This window comes from Lytechinus variegatus, chromosome 1, assembly GCF_018143015.1.
Source record: "Lytechinus variegatus isolate NC3 chromosome 1, Lvar_3.0, whole genome shotgun sequence".
In the NCBI taxonomy this organism is placed as follows: Eukaryota; Metazoa; Echinodermata; class Echinoidea; order Temnopleuroida; family Toxopneustidae; genus Lytechinus; species Lytechinus variegatus.
Window position 1 is genome coordinate 52251393 of NC_054740.1, and position 20084 is coordinate 52271476.

General features: G+C 34.5%; 1 protein-coding gene across 2 annotated transcripts in view; it reads right to left on the reverse strand.

The window, feature by feature from the left end:
* The window catches only part of LOC121416299 (DNA-binding protein SATB2-like), a 66685-nt gene that overhangs the window by 6902 nt on the left and 39699 nt on the right, over positions 1-20084 (reverse strand). The window contains exon 6 of one of the 2 annotated variants that reach the window (XM_041609843.1): positions 15845-18318. The exons of the other annotated variant lie outside the window; for it this stretch is intronic. Within the exon in view, the coding sequence (XP_041465777.1) occupies positions 16810-18318 (1509 nt within the window). The 3' untranslated portion in view covers positions 15845-16809. Of the gene's footprint in view, positions 1-15844; positions 18319-20084 lie in introns of those variants that run through there. 2 annotated transcript variants of the gene reach the window in all.

The following is a 20084-nucleotide window of genomic DNA, read 5'->3' on the forward strand; positions in this document are numbered from 1 at the left end:
GTTGTTTAAACTTATAAATTAACTTTCAAACAAAAAAAAGTTTGGACAGTTGTTCAAAAAGTTTAATCAGTAGTTGTTAGAGTGACGGGCTTTAACAATGTGCTTAAAATTTTAAATAGCATTTTTACAGGGTGGATTACATATTATAGCTTCTTAATGACAACGGATTTTCATTGAGGTTGAACAGATACTTAAGTACTTTAGGTGACCATTTTTTTCCAATACTTATATCCCTACAAATCATATTTTATATGGTGAACATTGAAAATATTATGCAGCAACATTATATTACAAAACTTGCACTGCCTCAATATGTTCAGTCGAGTGCTTGCTTTTGGCTAAAATAAAAAATGATAAGAAATGGAATAATCTTTCAACATTTTTCAATCGAGGAGTTAAAGGGGGGGGGGGGGGGGGGGGCTGAACGGAATAGGAAAAAGGATAGGAAATACACTGCAGATATTCACTTAGAGAAACTGAATATGCTATATTGAATTGATATTACATCTCTAGCTTCCTCTTTGTTTAAAGGGGAAGTTCACCCTGAAGAAAACTTTCTTGTAAAAATAGCAGAAAAAATAGTAAAAAATATTGGTGAAGGTTTGAGGAAAATCCGTTAAAGAGTAAGAAAGTTATTAGAGTTCAAACTTTTGGATTTGTGACGTCATAAACGAGCAGCTGTCTCATGTGTAATGTAATATAAAATGCATAAATTTCAAATTTTGTATGGTTCCTGATGACTTAATTTTGTTTTCTTTTCATGATCGAGTGTGAAACGATTTGTCTATTGATATACAAAAGTTACAGTGAAAACCATTTTCAATTTTCTGAGAAAATGACATTTCATTGATTTTTTACCATTCGCTATGTAGGAATGCTGCTCGCATATGACGTCACAAATCAAATAATTGAAATTCTAATAACTTTTTAATTATTTGATGAATTTTTCTCAAGCCTTCGGCAATATTTTTTATTAATTTTTCTGCTATTTTTACAATAAACTTTTTGTCAGGGTGAACTTCCCCTTTAAATCATGCTGGTCAATACACCCTGATATAAGGACACACCTTGATACAAAGACACACCTGACAAGATATAACTCCGCCATCATGACAATAAACCTGCCCCATCTTGCACTTTTTTCTCTTAAGATAAGCATAACAAACATCTTTTTTGATCATCTCCAAACAAACTCATTAAACCTAAAAATACAACCATGATTATCTCGCATCAATCAAAGATTCTATATCTTTCATGATTTCTGGCCTGTCACATAGTTTTAAGTACATTTTTGGAGTAACCACAAACTAAATACTTAGGACTTCAATTTGGTCATTAAGATATCCCTGATTACTTTTCTCTTCTTTCAATCCACCCACACATAAATCTGCCGGCATTTTTAATATAATCTTGAATATTTTAACTTTGTTTATACCACATGTCTAAATCGTGTGTGCGAACACTCAATCCACCTTTAATCTAATTTCAGCCATTTTCTATTTCAGTTTACCCAAATATTTGAATCAAATCCTTTATTTCAAGCTGGTGTGCATTTGTTACACACGTTTTTTTAATGTTTTTTTTTTTTTTTACTTCGAAATGTCATTCAAGCAATATGTATCCAACTGTTTGTTCATACATTGAAACTTTAATTTACCACTTTTCATAAAAACATTCATTAAAAATACACTTTCTTCAGTAAAATACAAAAAAAAAACATACTTCAACCAGTCTTCCAAGTGATGTAATTTGTTGGGTAGAGGGACCTTCATGATTAAAGAAATTAGGAATTTTCTTCTCCCTCCTGGCCGAAATCTGATGCATTTGATGGACTGCTTCAAAAATAACATTTGTATAATATAATCTTTCTCCTTTTTATTTCTAATTTTGTAATCAATTTCTAGCATTGTTTCCTTGCAAGTTCTGAATAAAGAAGAATCAGGTAAATAAAAATATAAGCATAATCAGATCAAAAAATTTAAGTCTGAATTTCCCTCCGTAATTTCATGTCTGTTCACATTGTTCATTTACATTCAATCATTTCATTTCACTTCAATTCATTTCAATCATTTCATTTCAATTCAATAGAATAAAAACGATCCAAAGTATCATTAAATACCAATTGAGAAGCTAAATTCATGAAGGTTATGAAAAAAATTGAGGTTGGATTGCCAGCCAAGCTTTGCACGACAAAAGAGATTGTCCCCAAACAATCACAATGTGCTCAGATGTTCAAAGTTTAGGTTAACCAGACTTCTTTTCTTTTGTCTTAAAAATATTAAACTGCATCTGAAAAAAAATATTCAAGGAATCCCAAAAATGCTAAAGCCATGTTTGATTTCATCTTGTCCATCTTCTTAAAAACAAAAATCACAATCCAGCTCTTAGACCTCTCCAATAAGACAAATAACCAGGAAAAAAACATTCTCAGTTTGTTTGCAATTAAATTTGTGGAATAATGCCATGAAATAAAGCTTTAAATAATCATTATTTAATCATTACCCTGGCACCTTCATACTTTCATTAATTCTAAGACTCTACACATTGACATAAACTCCAATCTGAAACAAAAATATCATATATTTGCCAAATCCTCATATCCTCTTGGTCAAAACACATGAATCACGACTCTTAACGAGATTTAAATTCTAATGGAATAATGTTTCCAAATATGTAAAAGAACAAGAAGAAAGTTAGCACATGATTCAGGACTTGTTGCTCAAGGTACCCCCTGATTAATTGCACAAATCTTAGTTTGCTTTAAGGTGGCTTAACACTGGGCTTAGATGGGACTGGATTTATTTATTTTCTCACGATTAGCTGGGCTGTAGCCAAAACAGCAATTGAAGTGGCTTATCCAAAACCCTCCGATATGAAGTTCTCCGATTCACACACGAATGTTGCAAAAACACATGGAAATATGAGATGAAATAAAGAATTTTGGAGGTCCTTTTCATTTCAAATTTTTAAACAAAAGACATTGTGACACCAAATTGTAAAACACGAATATCCAGTTTCCATGTCATTCATTATGTGTATTTATCAATATGGATTGACTATTTCTTCTCTTACTTCAATTCTATATTGTATTCTTTATGTTGATATCTGAATTCAAAGCTATATATAGGATAATGTGAAAGAGACAAAAGGCCTTACGTTAGTTATGCCCAAAGACTTTTACGGGCCAGATAAGGCATTTCTGGCAAAAAAAAAATTAAAAAATTGTGAGCAAAAATTTTGACATATTGTATTAGAAAAATCGAATTTTGTGATAGATTTTGACATAATATTAGGAAAACACTATTATATTTCACCCTCCTCTAGTTCCTTTTCTCTTTTTTTTATGTCAAGATTTTTTTTTTTTGGGGGGGGGCAAGCACCCCCAAGGCAAGCCTCTCTCTAACTGTATGCCACTGCCTGATATTACAAATTGTCATTTTTTTGCTCTAAAAAGACCCTTTTAATAAATGATTTAATCAACTCTCATGTGACTTGTGACAGCATGTTCTAGCAACTGTTTTATCATGAATGGGTCGCATTTTCACATTTTTGTTTGGAATAGCTATCACATTTTTGTATGGAGTTTTTGAAGTCGTCATGTGTGTCTATGCTGGCGGATGCAGGTGACACATAGGATTTAAACTGAAAAGTGGGAATCGTAGGACTGTCCTCACCATATCAAATTAAAGAAAATTGAAATTTGTCTTCTTTTTTGGTGACAAAAAGCCAGATTGTATACCCCCCCTCCACCGGCCAGGCTTGTAAATTAATGGTGAATTAGTGGTCATATTTAGTTAATAACTAACTTCCTGTGCTCAAAAGCAATTTAACAAGGTAACATCCAATCAGCTATGAACACTTGCGTATCAGTTGTTTCTGTTTTCTTGTCCAGTTTTAGACATCATCCTCTTGTTGGATCTGTAGAGATCTATTTCTACTCGTTCCTCTAATCTCCGCAAGATCAAATCAGCTGATTTAAATGTCTCTATCTGTTGTCTGAGTCTGAACAAGGATGAATTTGTGGGCCGTGTTGTTTATGTCATGATGCATGTATGTGATTGGCAATGTGGGAATGCGTAAAGGCTTAATGTAAAAACGCTGTTGAAATTTTTAAGCAAGTTGTTTAAGCGCCTCACTCTAGCAAGTATCGTCAAATTTTTTTAAAAAATCTGTTTGAAATTTAAACAACTTATTGAAAACTTTAAACAACTTATTAAAAACTTTAAACAATAGTTGTCAACAAGTATTGTCTAAAGTAAAAAAAAACTTTGAAATGTATAACAACTGTTCAAATCTTTAAACAATTTGTTTCAAACTTTTCAATAGTTGTTCAAGTGACAGGCTTAAACAATGTGCTTAATGGACAAGTCCACCCCAATAAAAACTTGATTTGAATAAAAAGAGAAAAATTCAACAAGCATAACACTGAAAATTTCATCAAAATCGGATGTAAAATAAGAAAGTTTTGGCATTTTAAAGTTTCGCTTCATTACACAAAATAGTTATACGCACATCTCATTCGGTATGCAAATGAGGAACTGATGACATCACTCACTATTTCTTTTGTATTTTATTATATGAAATATGAATAATTCTAATTTTCTCATTGTCAAGTGATACAGTGATTAATTATTCCCTGAACATGTGGAACTAGCATTGTTTAATACTATATGATTCAGTCAAGTCAGTCCTATGGTCAAATCAGTTAAAAAATGAAATATTGTATAATTCAAACAATAAAAAACAAAATAGTGAGTGATGGACATCATCTACTGAGTTATTTGCATGTCACTGAGTTGTGCATAACACCGAGTTGTGCATATTATTTTTTGAAAAAATAAGCAAAACTTTAAAATCCATAACTTTCATATTTTACATCCGATTTTGATGAAATTTTCAGTGTTATGCTAGTTTGAGTTTTCTCTATTTATTCAAATCAACATTTTGCTGGGGTGGACTTGACCTTTAAGCAATTTCGTTGAAATTTTGTGACATTGGTAAGATTTTAACCTGGCCTGCATCTGTTAGAGAAAAACCGAGGTATAGATGCAACAATTTTATTTTCATTTTAAAGATTTCAAAGAAATATATTTTTATTAAGAAAAAAATGTTGGTTAGTGTAAACAAATGACATAGCCTACGCTGGACTCTCATTTCCCACAAATGCTAAAAAAGAGAAAATATTTATCCATTTTACTAATTGATTTGGAATGAATTATTTGCATACTGACTTTCATTCTTCTAAGTTGAATAATGGTTGATAACTTTTGATCCGATAGAATTTACAAAACTTTTATTTTCCACTTATCTCTTCCATTTGTCCATTATTAAACAAACCATCTGCTTATCTGACACATCGTTTATTCATATATTCTCAGATTCATTCCTCTATCAAATCAAATATCAAGTCACTTCTCTATCAAGTCAAACATCAATTTATTTATGCATTCATTACACTCATTGTCAAATTATCCATCCATTTCATATTATTTCTCATGCATTGAAGCAACCATCCTCTCATTTATTCATTCTTTTCTCATCAGTTCTTGTGCTAGACTTTAATTCTTCACTAAATCTCATTCTTCAGTCACAATCTTTTTTGTAACCATTTCCCCCCCCCCCCGCTGTTCCGTGCTCTTGAATCAGCGATCCACCCCCCCCCCACCCTCTCTGATACTTGTTCCAATGTGTGCTTGTTTATTTCAATCATTCTTCACTTTATCAATTTCTTCAAGAATCTGTTTTTCTTGTGTGGTGAGAAGAAAAAATGAATTTCTATGTAAATTCAGTAATTCTTGTTTCAACATATTCTTTTTTCCCTAGATTTTTCACTCATTCACGACCCCTATCTTTTCCCTCTCATTCTGTCTTGCTCCCCTCTGCACCTTTGAAAGTTTTTAAAAAGATGATTGGAGCCATACAAAATGCTGCTGCTGGTCAACACCATCATCATCGTCGTCATCATAATCATCACCATCATCGCCATCGCCACCATCAACATCATCAGCAGCAACATCATCATCATCATCGTCATCAAAATCATCATCACCACCACCACCATCATTCTCACACTCATCATCATCATCACCACTGTTATCATCATTATTATTGACAACATCATCGTCGTCATCAAAATCATCATCACCACCACCACCATCATTCTCACACTCATCATCATCACCATTGTCAGCTGTATCATCATCACCACCACGACACAGTAAACATGCTGTTTAAGATTTTATACAATGCTGTTTACTATATGAAACTTACAATAGTTGTTTAACAGTTCAAACAATCATGTTTAATTTATTGAAGATTAGTTATTGAAAATTAAACTTTGTTGTTTAAGATTTTAACATTTGTTTAAACAATTACTGTAAGGTTCATATAGTAAACAACGTTGTATAAATATTTCAACACTTTTACTCTGTACCACCATCATTATCATCACCATCATCTCTCCCACTCTCTCTTTCCCACTACCTATCTCTTCGTCTGTGAATAATCTTGCATGTACACACATCAAAACCGAGTTACCCTTTCAGAGTACTTCATCCAAGGCAACATGAATGTTGGTCAAAATTACATTCAAGATAAAGATTTCCTTTAAAATCCTACGTTTCATGATGCAATTTCCCCTGAAAGTTCAACAGAAATAGTTGTAAGCGCATATCATTGGTTATTTTTTTCCTGATTAGGGCATATTTCTGAATTTCTTTATGCAGTGTTTAGCATTTTGTAGAATACATGTAAACTTTCCAATATTTCCAATATCGAAATGCAGTGAACAAACATACTGTTACTAAAAGAAAACCACACACAAGAATGATTAATAATGAAATCATTTGAGAGTGTGTTTCTGCATTCCTCAATATTAATTTTATGTCACTGCATCTATAACAAAAATATACCTGTATCCAAAATCTCAAATATGCCCACGATTACTTTTTCCCAGTCCTGACATTTTAACCAACATTTTGCAATGCCTTTCGTTGGAGGCAAATACCTTAAGTGAACAAACCACAAAAGCAGGCTGCATTTTTTTTTTTTTGACAACAGTGCACTTACATTGGCAGTGTTTATTCAACACGTTTTCTATTTCATTACTTCAAAATATGCTATACACAATAATACCTGTACATGTACTATATCATGGTTCTTTCGTATGTAGTATACGAGTCATCAAAGACTGGCATAGCATTAGTATAATTCATTCGACAGAGAACACGCCGCCATCTTCTTCGTGCACTTACTGCACTCAAATTCTTTCACTTTAACTGTTGAACAAAACAGAACTACAGTTGGCTTAAGTGTGAAGACAATACATATATGCAATTCTTATTGCAAAATAATTTACAAGTGATGATTTGTCTATTAAAGTTGTACTGAGCAACAAGTTTTTTTTTTTTGCTTTAAGTCAATTTTCAACTGACCAATATAGTCAATTTTAACTGGCAATTCGGGTCAATTTTCAACTGACCAATTAAGTAAAATTTCCAACTGACCAATCAAGCGATTTCTCTCAAAAGGAGAGAGTATTGTAAAAAAGTAAAAGAATGATTGTAAAATTGAAGTTGAAAACCATTAAAATGGATACATTAGTCATTGCTTTCAAAGATAACATTAAAATATGCAAATATACAGTTACTAGTATATGGTTGCAAATGATGACAAAGCTAAGTGCAGAGTTATACAAGTACAGTTGAAACCTAATACTGAAAAATGGCTTTGATTAATCACTGCTAAAAATCAATTGCATTAATTGAACTGAAATCATTTATAATTTCAATAATCCATGAATTTCAATACAAAGCTTACTACTTACCTCTTGCTAAATTCAGAATTATAAAGATCACACTATCTAGAAGAAAATATTTATATTTCTTTCTGTTGAAAAGTATTAGGGCATGAAAAATGTTTTCTACAGATAAAATACACTGTGTGGTTCATTTTCTTTTAAGTTGTAAATATTATGTAAAAGGGCAATTCCATAAAATGATCAACCTTTTTCTATATCTTTTCATAAACTGACCAAGTCATGGGCCCTTGAGAACATTACTGTCAAAAGAACAAGAAATCAGAAACGGAAAATTTAATGAAGGTCCCACATATAAGGGGTCAGACGTACATATCTTATGGAATTGCCCAAAAGTAATGCCTAACCAACAGAATTTTTGTTCTGCAGAACATATCAAACATTATCCCAAAGTATTTATAATTTGTCTGGGACGGCTTACTTCGAACCATCGGGCCTTCGCGTCGGGCCGCGTTATCGCGTAACCCGACCTTTCGTGAAAACAGCCACATTTATTTACGAAAGGTCGGGTTTACCATTTGTGAAATATACCCGTTAAATCTTCGAATAGTTGGGTGCATTAACCCGACTCTTCGTAAAATTTAGCCAGCAAATATACGAAGGGTCGCGTCCTTCACGCACATTTCTACAACAAATAAATATGATGAAAAACGGCTTGAATAAAAACTAGCATTCAATCCGCACAAAGTCAGCCTTTGCCTTGAGAAGTTTAGAGGTGAGTACAGTTTAAATTTAGCTAAATTGTCGAAAAATTGAATTTATTCATGATAAGTCATAGTGTTGTGGGAAATTTCCTTTAATTCCTTAACATTTTGAAATAGCTGACCTAGGTTGTATATCATGAGATTCCTTGTTCAGCCTTGTTCTTTTCTCTCTCTCTCCTTTTCTCCTCTCCCTGCCCCCTATAAGGGCGCCCCTATACGTCTTAAATGGTTTTAGAATGATCATTTACCCGATGCTTCGTAATTTGAAGGTACCTTTTTCATAAATGTTCACGTAAAGAATTAGTCTTATGTCAATGACCACCATTACAAAAAATAACATTTTTCCACCTGATTTACCCGACCTTTCGTAGATAAAGGGGCTGTTTTCACGAAAGGTCGGGTTACGCGATAACGCGGCCCGACGCGAAGGCCCGATGGTTCGAAGTAAGCCGTCTGGGACCATATAGTCAATAATGGAAGACAATCAAATTGTCAAATTTCACTTGAGGAAAGGTGAATTCAATCTTTGTGGATTGGAATCAAGAAATAACGGTGCAACAGAGATACAGTGTAAGATACTCTTCATTCAATGATTAAAATGAAGGATTAAACGAAGCCATGAAATACATTTTACCAACTGATGGAAAATAGGATTATTTTCCTTGACATTTATTATATGTCTTCTCAATCAGAGATATTCAATATTGCAAACTGACCAGGGATTTTGTTACGCAGAAAAATAACGAAGAAATACAAAAACAAGATACCAGAAAAAATATTGCAAAGATAAGAACACGATGAATAGTGTATGTTACTTGTGAGGGGTATCAAAGAGGCAAGTTGCTGACCCCTTAAAATGGGAGAATAAAGACGCAGAAAGGGATTTAATGTTCCAGGAGTAATCAAGTGCTGTATGGTCAGTGAGTATATATCTTACTCACGTTACAAACACTTGAACTTTGCATTTGATACCTAAAACGTATCAAGAATCTCTCCAAGACGTTAGAAGATCGTATCATTTGTCTTTCACCAGGGGTCTCCTTACGTTACGTGTAAATCATTAAGACTTTCAAGATTGTCATGTAATATGGATATCTAGGAGATTTGGCCAGACCATCTGAAAAGGGCTTGGCTTTGCAACGGTTGCAATTACAGATGATTTAAACCTTACACCATGTCTATATAGTCTTGGACTACTACTCGGCCAACTTGTGTACTGAGACGAGATACACTTGATATGTGTCATCGGAACAGATATCATATCAAATGTCAAATGATTTACTTTTTTTCTAGTGAATTTACCAGTAAAAGAATACACTATGAGGTACAAAATCAAAATGAGTTCTATGTCTTGCCACTAAGTATGATTTTGTTTGCAGTCTGAACTGCAAAATGCAAGCCAAGATCTGAAATATCTGCAAGTAGCATGTTTTCACATTAAATACCTAATAGGAAAAAAAAATATTGTGGTCATCTACCAGAAAAAGTTCCATTTCCCCAAATTGAAATTCCAAGATTTGTTCACTGGACTAATCTTTCCATGGGACAAACGGGGTAAACATATTCCTTGTTCAATATTACACTATTTTTTCAAATTTTCAAATATTCATATTGCTGTGTTTTCATGAACATAATTATGTCTTTGTACATGTAATTCCAATAAGCCTGGACTCATACTTTCCTATTGTATTGGGAAGATTATGACCATAATTTTCACATCTTTGAATGATAATTTTGTAATCCCTACACAGTATCTGCTATCTATTTATTTTGTTTGTTTGGGGGACTTCAAGAAAATGGGAACTGTTCCAGCCTTTTGCAAGAAAGATCACTATAATCTCCAAGATTTCAGTTAAAATCTTCTGGGATTCTATCCAGTGGGTACACAGAGGCCTTCTGCTACAAGAAAGGGAAGCTTGAAAGTTGAAAAAAAGAGCTTTCTAACAAAGTCCAGTAAATGAATAGATGAAAAGGACAATAAAATTGAAATGAATGATGGTATAATATGGGTCGTTCTCACTGAATAGGGAAAATTGCCTTTTTTTTCTCTAAACACAATCAGAGCTTCATTTGTATTACCTATGTAATGATTCAGAGGAAACACTTCTTAAAATGTTAATGATTAGGGTTAATTTTGTGCTTGGTTGGAATATTATTCTTATTCAACAAAAGTTAGGAGTGTGATTTGATTTAAAACATCCTTAGTTAGTGTTGATGGGTCTCAAGACCTATCAATCACATTTTGATAAGAAAACTAGGGAGTATTTCACAAAACCCAAAGTAATTTCATACTGTAAAATGTTATAAGCTACTGAAATCCTTGCGTGTGAATGTCTCAGAGCGAGTTTGTCAAAGAAAATATCCAGCCAGGGTCCCGTGACACAAAGGTTAGCAATTAATTGTACGCTCGATATTCACGATTGATTGTACATTGTAGTCAATGGAATCGATTGTAGAAAAATGTTCTACGATCATTAAGTTTTGTGCTACAGACTCCAGATGCTCTATGAAACATTCCCCCATCTTTTATACATAGATTTCTGGCCACATTTCATGTAAGTTTTCACCATTCTTAGAAAATACTAATAAAAATTGATAATGAAAGATATCGAAGCTTTTCACTAACAAGAGGAACTGCTATTTCTGGCAAGAATGCATATCCTCCAATCAAGCACCCCAGCATACTGTACTGCACTTCTACAGAAATAAAAGCATGGCAATTAATTTAGACACTAACGCTACTACTACGATTGAAGAATGCATGCAATTGATCTATTGTATTGTGATATCCCTTTTCAACGTTGATAAGAACCAAGATCAACTCTATCTGATTAATTGCCTTTATTCAGTATTTAACGGATTTAGCCCAGATAGTATATTTTACATGAGGAGACCAAGGATCTCATTAATTGGCTTCGTTAATTCAGATTAAACAAACAATCCACATCAAGGGCAAATCATTTCCAATCTGAAAAATGACAACATGGGTAGATTTTGAGTTTGTGCTGCATACCACAAAAGGTATGTTATTACACAATTAATTATCCCTTGGTCACAATACAAGTCACTGTAATACTGGGTATGCAATCTTTTGGAGAATATGTACTCAATAACTCCAAGAAAAAAATCAAATAGATTTTCTACCAGCTGTTTTAGAGTTGAAAGAACCAAATACAAATGTTCATATTTCATTTCAAGAAAAATCTGTCTTGGTATTAATCAGATTTCAATTTTCGTATAACTAAAATTGCATTATTGGAGGCTTATTTAGCAGCAATGAAGAAATATATCACTATTTTTTATCCCAAATTATGCATAAATCTACATTTACTTTAATTGGGTAAAACCACATTAAACAGTAAAACAAATGTTGTTACAAATCAAACTACTGCTGTAATCAATAAAAAGTAATGGTTAAGAAAGTAATGAATCATACTTAAAAAGACAAAAAAATTCCAACCTGATTAAAGGACAAAAAAATCCAAGGACTCAATAAGAATTTCATTTGCAGTTATTGTCCCATGTCAAGATGCCATTAAAATGAAAATGTTCTTTCTTTTAAAAATATTACCTTTGCCATGCACTTACTGGACTCTGAAAGGTCTGAGCAATTATCTCCTGTATCTTTCCTTCTAATTAATTAAAAATGCAAATGCCATGGAAATTACAATCACATCGGCAGTACCCATCAATTAACACCTTTCTCTTCCATTCATTATCTAAACGGCCATCTTTCTCTTTCGATTATCATCGATTCAATTACAATACCTATCGTGTAGGAAAATCTTAAAAACACAAGAGAGATTTGAGTGATGTTTAAGCAGTGGCTTTAGTTATCATTCATGTATCAGTGCTGGTAAGCAAAAAAATATATATAGGAACGTGTGAATACATTTTGATGAAATTATGAAGAGTGGCTCGTCTAATATTAATTCTACATGGCATAAAACAGGCCAGTTTTCACCAAACTTAGACTAAACATTTAGGCATTAGCACCAACATGTAAACTGTATTTAATACTCTGACTGGTAAACTCCCAAACAACCCATACCCCTGATGTGCATGGTCTGGGGTACGTTGCAGAAAGAGTTGGGTTTAAACGCAAGTCAAAAAATCAATCGCAAGTCCCAAATGCGTGCTGTTGATTGGTTGAAAATCAGGTTGCACATGATTTTTAGAGTTGCAATTGATTGCGACTCTTTCTGCAACGGGCCCCTGGCCCCATCTTACAAAAGAGAGAAGCCACAAATGATTTCTCGAATTAGCTATTGTTTCATGCCTACTTTTTAGAAATTCTACTGCACATAAATGTGTTTTACTGACTCGAGATACATAGGTTGGATCCATCATGACAATATGTTGGGAAATATATATTGAGAGAGAGAGAGAGAGGGCGAGGGACAAGACAGTTGCGAGGGAATGAATGAAGAAAAACTATACAAAACCTCACAGTTAGCACAAAAAATGAAATGGAAAGAAACCAAGATGTAGGAAAAGATGTTTATTGTAAGAAAGAGGCACTTCTTGATGCATAATAAGCACAACATCAAACTCTTGAACGTGAAGCAATCAATTCTAATATCTGAATGCATCAATTTATCAGAAAGCTCACTCTTCCAATCACTCAAAGTGATGAAAACAGGGAGGGGAAAGGGGGGGGGGAAGGGGGAGGGGGGGAAATCAACTTCTCCAGTTGCACACGTGCAGCGTTTGATATTCACCGAAACTCAACATTCTGCAAACTTTAATGTATTATTTCTTTTAATAATTCTGTCCACCCCAAGTACTGGAAGAGACTGTTAATGCATTTGCAGTATGAAGTGCAGTGTATTTATTTTTCTATTGTGCTTTGATAAATATTTAATTTTAAAGTTTAAGAGAGGAGAAAAGCTTAACTTGACTTACAACTTTTTTCTCCTTTCCACATTACAGAATATATATTTAAAAAAAAATTATAAGTTAAATTTTAGAATGTTATCAAAAAGAATTCCTGGGGTGCTTTTTCTTTCTTTTTGAAGAAAATTAAACTGGAAAAACAAGGCCATGTTGATTTGAAGAGCCATATATAGCTTCATGAAGGAATTAGCAAGCTTAACAGTCCGTTCATTTATCATTCTCCATTCATCGTTTTGTGTATCCCTTCTATCCTCCAGCCAGACAAGGGATTAATTTCAAACATTTCCTATTTTTAAATTCATTTTTCAAGGATGGGAGGGATTTCGCTAAAATCTTCAAAAAACAAACTTTGCATCATCGTTAAAGAGAAAGGTGAAATGATAATGACCGTGCAATGATCCAAGCGAAAGAGAGTATTTGTAATCTTTCATTTTTAGCAGCTGCTAAGGTCACGTTGCTTTGCCGAAACAGCAGCGAAGGGGTTAATCACAACACAAAAAAACTTTGAAATTATTTCCTTGATGCTTAATCAAGGTGATAAGCGACAAGAGAATGCTTGAAAAGTTCCTTTTCTCTTGGTTTTGTCCCGAAAGACCCCATTTTGCTCCCTAAGCCCCCACTTCCTCCTTGCATGAGTTCTGTTTCAAAGTCTGGATAAAGACAAAACAGGAAGTCCTTCTGATCTTCTTCAATCTCTGAGCAATCTGCTTCGTTTCATTCGGAAAAATATAAAGAGAATCTGTTTGTTTCCACTGAGCCGCAATGACGCAACCTTACCCTACCACGCACCCCTTAAGTACGCTAATGAATGCGGCTCTGATCCATCTCCTTAGCAAGACATATCTTTTGGTTTATCTTGTTTTTGCAGGGAGGAAATGAAGAGCATTAACTTTTACCCTAATTAGCTGAATCAAGAATACCCTCTTGTTACTGGAAAACACATGCAAATTAAACTCTTACTCACTCCTCCATTTTGACAGAGAAACGTGCTTAAACATCTGACACGGTTCATTAAGTAAAACAAAAAATATTAATCTGCCATGAATGAAATTGAGATTTTCCCATTTCCTTGCTTTTCACCTATCACTCACTGTTTCACCATGTATTTTTCAAAATCAGATCAATAAAATAAGTTTCGTTTATAACCAGAAATCTAGCACCTGAAATCAATCAGATTTTGAATTGAATATTTGACTGCAAGGTAAATATTCTCAGCATTATTAACAAAACCACCTATTATTCTTGTTTATCGTATTTCATCATTTTGAATTCGTCACTTCCGAGTGATATATGTGTCACAGTATTAAATGAATGAGAAAGGTAGACTGTTAACACAAGGGCCCGTATTCTGAAGTCAGGTTTAACTTAGACCACATTCAACCCTGTGCTAAAATTAAGGGAGCCAAATATTCAGAATTCATGTTCACATTGTATATTTCCCATGTTTACTATTTCTTTCCTTTTGCTTTCCTAATGAAGAAAAATACATCAAAATACTTTAGTTATCATTCCCAGACAGTTCTGAATGTGTCAAATGAGTTAATACACTGAATATGTACTGATTAGAGATTCCTGCCCCAATTGGCTCTCCATAGTTAAACCACAACTTTAAACCAAGGTTTAAACCCAAGTTCAGAATATCGACCAAGAAGTTTATCGGATATAAAACCGTCATAGCAGCATTTTTGTGCAAGTTAGATACTAAAAAATTTATATTTAAAATCCCAAATTGTTCGCATAGAGATCTGCAGTGACAATATTTGACCCACAGTACCTAAATCTGCTTTTCCAATTTTCCCATTTCCGTATTTTATCATCAATGGATTCTAATCACTGTATTTCAATCACAATCACAAATTAGACTTCTTTGTTTTTTATATTAAATATTCTGGCAATATTCACAATGTAGATTTAGCTTTTTAATTCTTCATAGCTTTTGTTTTTCATTCCTTGTCCATTTAGCCAACAATAATCCACGGGAATGTGTGTAATTTTTGCATATAGAAATCTAGAGTTTCTATTCTCTTTTCTTGATAATAGGTGAATTGTCAGTATTGATAATAGGTGAATTGTCAGGCAAAGTGATTAATGAAAAAGGATGTAAACCTTAATACATCGCGATCTACTAAAACATGGGTCCTACATGAAGTTTACCTAAAAATAAAGTTGGCCAGCAAAGTGCTACAAAATGATCAACTGAGTCCGACAAAGTGAGTGATGAATAAATTAAATTGCTATAAAAGCACAAAGGCACTACATCAAGTTTATCTAGATTCTAAAACAGTTTTTAGCTTGCAGAGTGCTACATTGCTGGCGTACAGATGCACTGTGTGCAAAATATTCAGTGTATTTAAATATGCTGTTCTTGTCAATGCATAGCACATCATGAAAATAATGAGGGTTCCCCCCCTACTTTGAAACTTACTAGCACATTTTACAATCCCAACCATGCTGTCCCGTTGAGGCACTGCAGTATTCTGTGAATATGTTAGTGAATATTCATAGCTACAAATTAAAAAAGTATTTTTTTGATCAGATTTGAATCTTATTTCTTGTTTTTAATGACCCCCCACACAAAAAAATAAATAAAATAATCAGGAAAACATGCTAAATTTATTTCTTATACACATTAATAGCTTTTTGTATAACTTAAAATCACTTAAATTATCAACATAGATGAGTTGTTTCTTTTCTTAAAAACATTCCCATAATTATTAATAGTTAAATATTCCATCTTATGATGAGAAATATTCTCCAAACAGGCCAGGCAAAAAAAAGAAGATTGTATCAATTTCATTACTTAAGTTTGATTGACATTTTAATTAAAGATAACTATTAATTTCAGTTTAATTCAATAAAACATACAAGTATCACATAATTTATTGGAAATATGTTCGACATGAAGCTACAAAGTCACTTGGTAAATCTGACCAATATTCTGTGATTTGTAACAGAAAGATAAAAGTGAAAGTAAAACAGTAGATATGAAAGCATGCAATGTGCATACTTAGAGATTTAAGCTTGAGGTACACATAAAATAGTTTGCTTTAGAGTGCCATTCACTTGTATTCACTATGAATTGTAAAAAAGAAGGTGCCAGTTTTGTAAAGACATAAAAATGAGGAAAAATAGTAAAATTGTACTGCTTTTCTACAACAAAATAACTAAACAGCTTACATAGAGTGACTAGTCGGAACCACGGATGATTTTTAACAAAAACAAAAAAGGAAATATTTTTGTTTCATTCTTCCTCACAGCTAAGAGCACAACTTCAGAAGTACATGATAACCAAGTCCATCAACTTTCTGTTTTCAACAGAAAATATTAATTCTAATAGAGAAAAAGGCATTGAACACCCCGTTGAAGATTCAGAGTGTATCATCGCAGTCTTTTTCACGACATCTGAGTTTCCTGATGCATTCTCATCAGTTCATGGTGTCTTCGCTCCATGTCGGGATCACCTCCGCCAGAGGTCATCTGCATCTTTGAGTATTTGGCACGCGCATTCTTAAACCAGACGTACACCACACGATTGTTATACTTGGGCTGGTGCCGTCTCCACTCGCTCGAGTTCAGTTCCTGTACGTATCTCTCGATGGTCAGCCGGTCGGGCCTGGGGTCGATGGCAAACCACGACTGCAGCTTTGGCACTTCAAAGGTAGGATCAATAGTAAAGCGTTTCCGGGGTACCCTGGTCGCCGGACTTGTAGCGGATTGAGAGGTGTTGGTTTGAGGTGATTTTTCGGATTTGGGGGATTCTGGCTCCGGTTTGAATGACTGGGGCGTGGGTGTCCGTCTCTGAGAGGCAGAAGGGGTGGTTAGGGGTACTGGGTTGGGCTTTGGCACGGAGAGGGGGCTACTATTATGATAGTCTAATCGAATGGAAGGATTATCCTTGTGCGCCGTGTCAAGCGCATGCAAGAAATGGGGGTGGGCGAGACCAGGGATAGGCATGGCATGGGCGGCTGCTGCCAACTCGGGGGTTAACGATATCCCAAACCCAGAGGCAATTTTCCGGATGTCTGGCACATGAAGCGCTGTCTCTGCTTGATGAGCTCCATTACTTAACCTGCTTGGCACAATCAAACCATTACTAACGATACTGACAGGCTGGAGATGCGGTCGTGCTTGCATGTGTAAAAGTGAAGGTAAAATGGTTGGTTTAGCTAAAGACGTTGCCATTGATGCGGCATGGTTTTCATTGCCAACAGAGTTCTCTCCTTCTGTTATGGGTTCTTCTTTCAAATGCAGAATCCTTGCAGGACTTTTTCCTGGACTACGCGAAGGGCTCTTCGCAGAACATCTAACCGGGCTCTTTGAAGGTGACGATTCCAAAGTCTCTGTCTTTTTCTTATCCTCCTCCTCCTCTTCCTCCACCACTTGGTCCTCCATCTCCTTCTCTTCTACCACCATATCGCTTTCTCCGTCATCACTGTTCTTGTCGCCCTCATCAATCACCAAGTCTCTTGAACTCTTGGTATACCCAATGTCCTCTCTCATCTGGGCAATGGCACTGGAGCGCAGTAGATGCCTGTACTTCACCCTGGCATTCTTAAACCAGATCATAATAGAAGAGTACTGAAGTGGGGTTCCGTTGCGTCGGAAGTCAGAGCCATTCAACTCGGCCAGGTAGACTTCCATCTCCGCCCTGGTCGGTCTTGGGTTCTGTCGATACCACCGCAGGAGGCGAGGGAGCTCTGTGCGAGGGTTGAAGAGTGTCCTAGGCCGCCTCCAGTGCTTTGAGCTGATGCGTGGTAACGATGAACTGTCAACCTTTTCCGGGGGTAAGAGGGTGTTGTCTGTAAGGCCATTGTAGATGTTGTACCACTGGTAGAAGGCTTGGATCTTTTCAATGCTGACAGGTTTGTTGTACTTGCCCTGTAAGATCTGCGATACAGTCACCTGCAGAAGACAAAAAAAAGAATAAGAGTTCTGATTATTGATACATCATATTTTATTCAGAAACAACTACAAATAAATGTACTGCAAAACCTGAATAAAAGTCAGTTAATGAGGCGACAGCAGTTAGACATAACATTCATGGACAATCATTTGCAAAATGAGTAAAACTCAATAAAATACACTGTATTATATTAAGAATTGTGCATTTATCTCTCTGATAAAAAGAGGAAATTCCATGTATGATCATTGAAGCATCGTGTGTTTCACTTCAACGATCACAGCAAAGGTCTGAAAATATAAATTATCACTTGCATGACTGTTAAAATTTGCAGCTGCAAATAAAAGCAATTCTTTACACTTTCATTTAATTTACAGTGTTATTAATGTACAGTGTACAAAAAATTCTGTATACACTATTTTGAGGAAAAGCTGATTAAAAAAATCAAGTAGAAAAATTGATTTCAATGGGACAATGACCTCATATGATGTGAAAAAACAAAGGAAAATCATTGACAAATGTAAGAGAAGACATTTTGTATTCTATGCAAATTTTAAACAAATAAATCTCACATAAAATAGTGCAAGTACTGTTCACAAGTTTTCAACTTTGCTACGAAATAAGCAAGCTTGTTCACAGTCTTGAGGCAAAACATACCAAACATGTAAACTTGGTTGAAAAATAAAACAATTTTGTTTTCGGGTAATTTTCAATTGTGCATATTCACCTAAAATACATGCTGTAACAAAATTTCATACATGTAGATTGAATTATAACTATTGTGTACCTTATAGAAAATTCCATATGAAAATAGAAATTAAATGGATATTGGCTAACAAATTAATAAACTTAGTTTGTGAAATATGTACATGCTGCATTAATTACATCCCCCCAAAAAAAGTTGGTGTAAATATTTTAGAATTCTGCACAAGAGCGGAGCGCCAGCAGAAACCAAATTATAAAGAAGAACCCCTTTTATGAAAAACTCACATAACTAGCATATTCAAAATTTCCTGTCTAGAGCTATAATTACATAATGCAAATGGAATTAAAATCAGAAAAGAAATGACCAAGTAGAAGCATTTGAAATTGTTATTACAAAGGTCAGAAAATGGACAACAGGGGACAAACCAACATCATGGTTTCAGCTTGTTTGCCCATTTGGGATGAAGCTAAAAAAAGGGGGGGGGGGGTAGTCCAATAATAGGCACTTATATACTGTAGGGGAAGGCGGGGTAAGTTGTGACAGTTTTTGCCTTTTGCATGTTAGAATTGATATGATTAATAATCTTGTCGAAATAAGTACCTTGCCTTGAAATTTAATTCTTCTGAAATATTTTCCACCTATATATAACTTTCTATCCCCACACTGAAAGTCATCGTGACCTTTGAAAAAAACGATGTCAAATGGCTCAACTTGCCCCATATATGGGGTAAGTTTGAGCCACCTTCTGGGGTAAGTTGAGCCACAAAAACTATGTACAAAATGTATGAGGGGAGAACTAGCATGTCATTTTTTTTGTTTAAAGTCGTTTCACTTGCTAATTCTCTATAAATACTAACATCCTTTAAAAGGAAAAGAGCAGTCATGTAAATTTGCTCCTTTCAGCCAGCATTTCAATTGATTTTTATGGTTTGTTTTTTAAGATACATTACCATAGGAATTACCATGGCTCAACTTGCCCCATGCTGTTTGGCTCAACTTACCCCAGTCCGAACTTAGTGCGATAATTTTGTATCCACACATTTATTATGCATCCATCATATA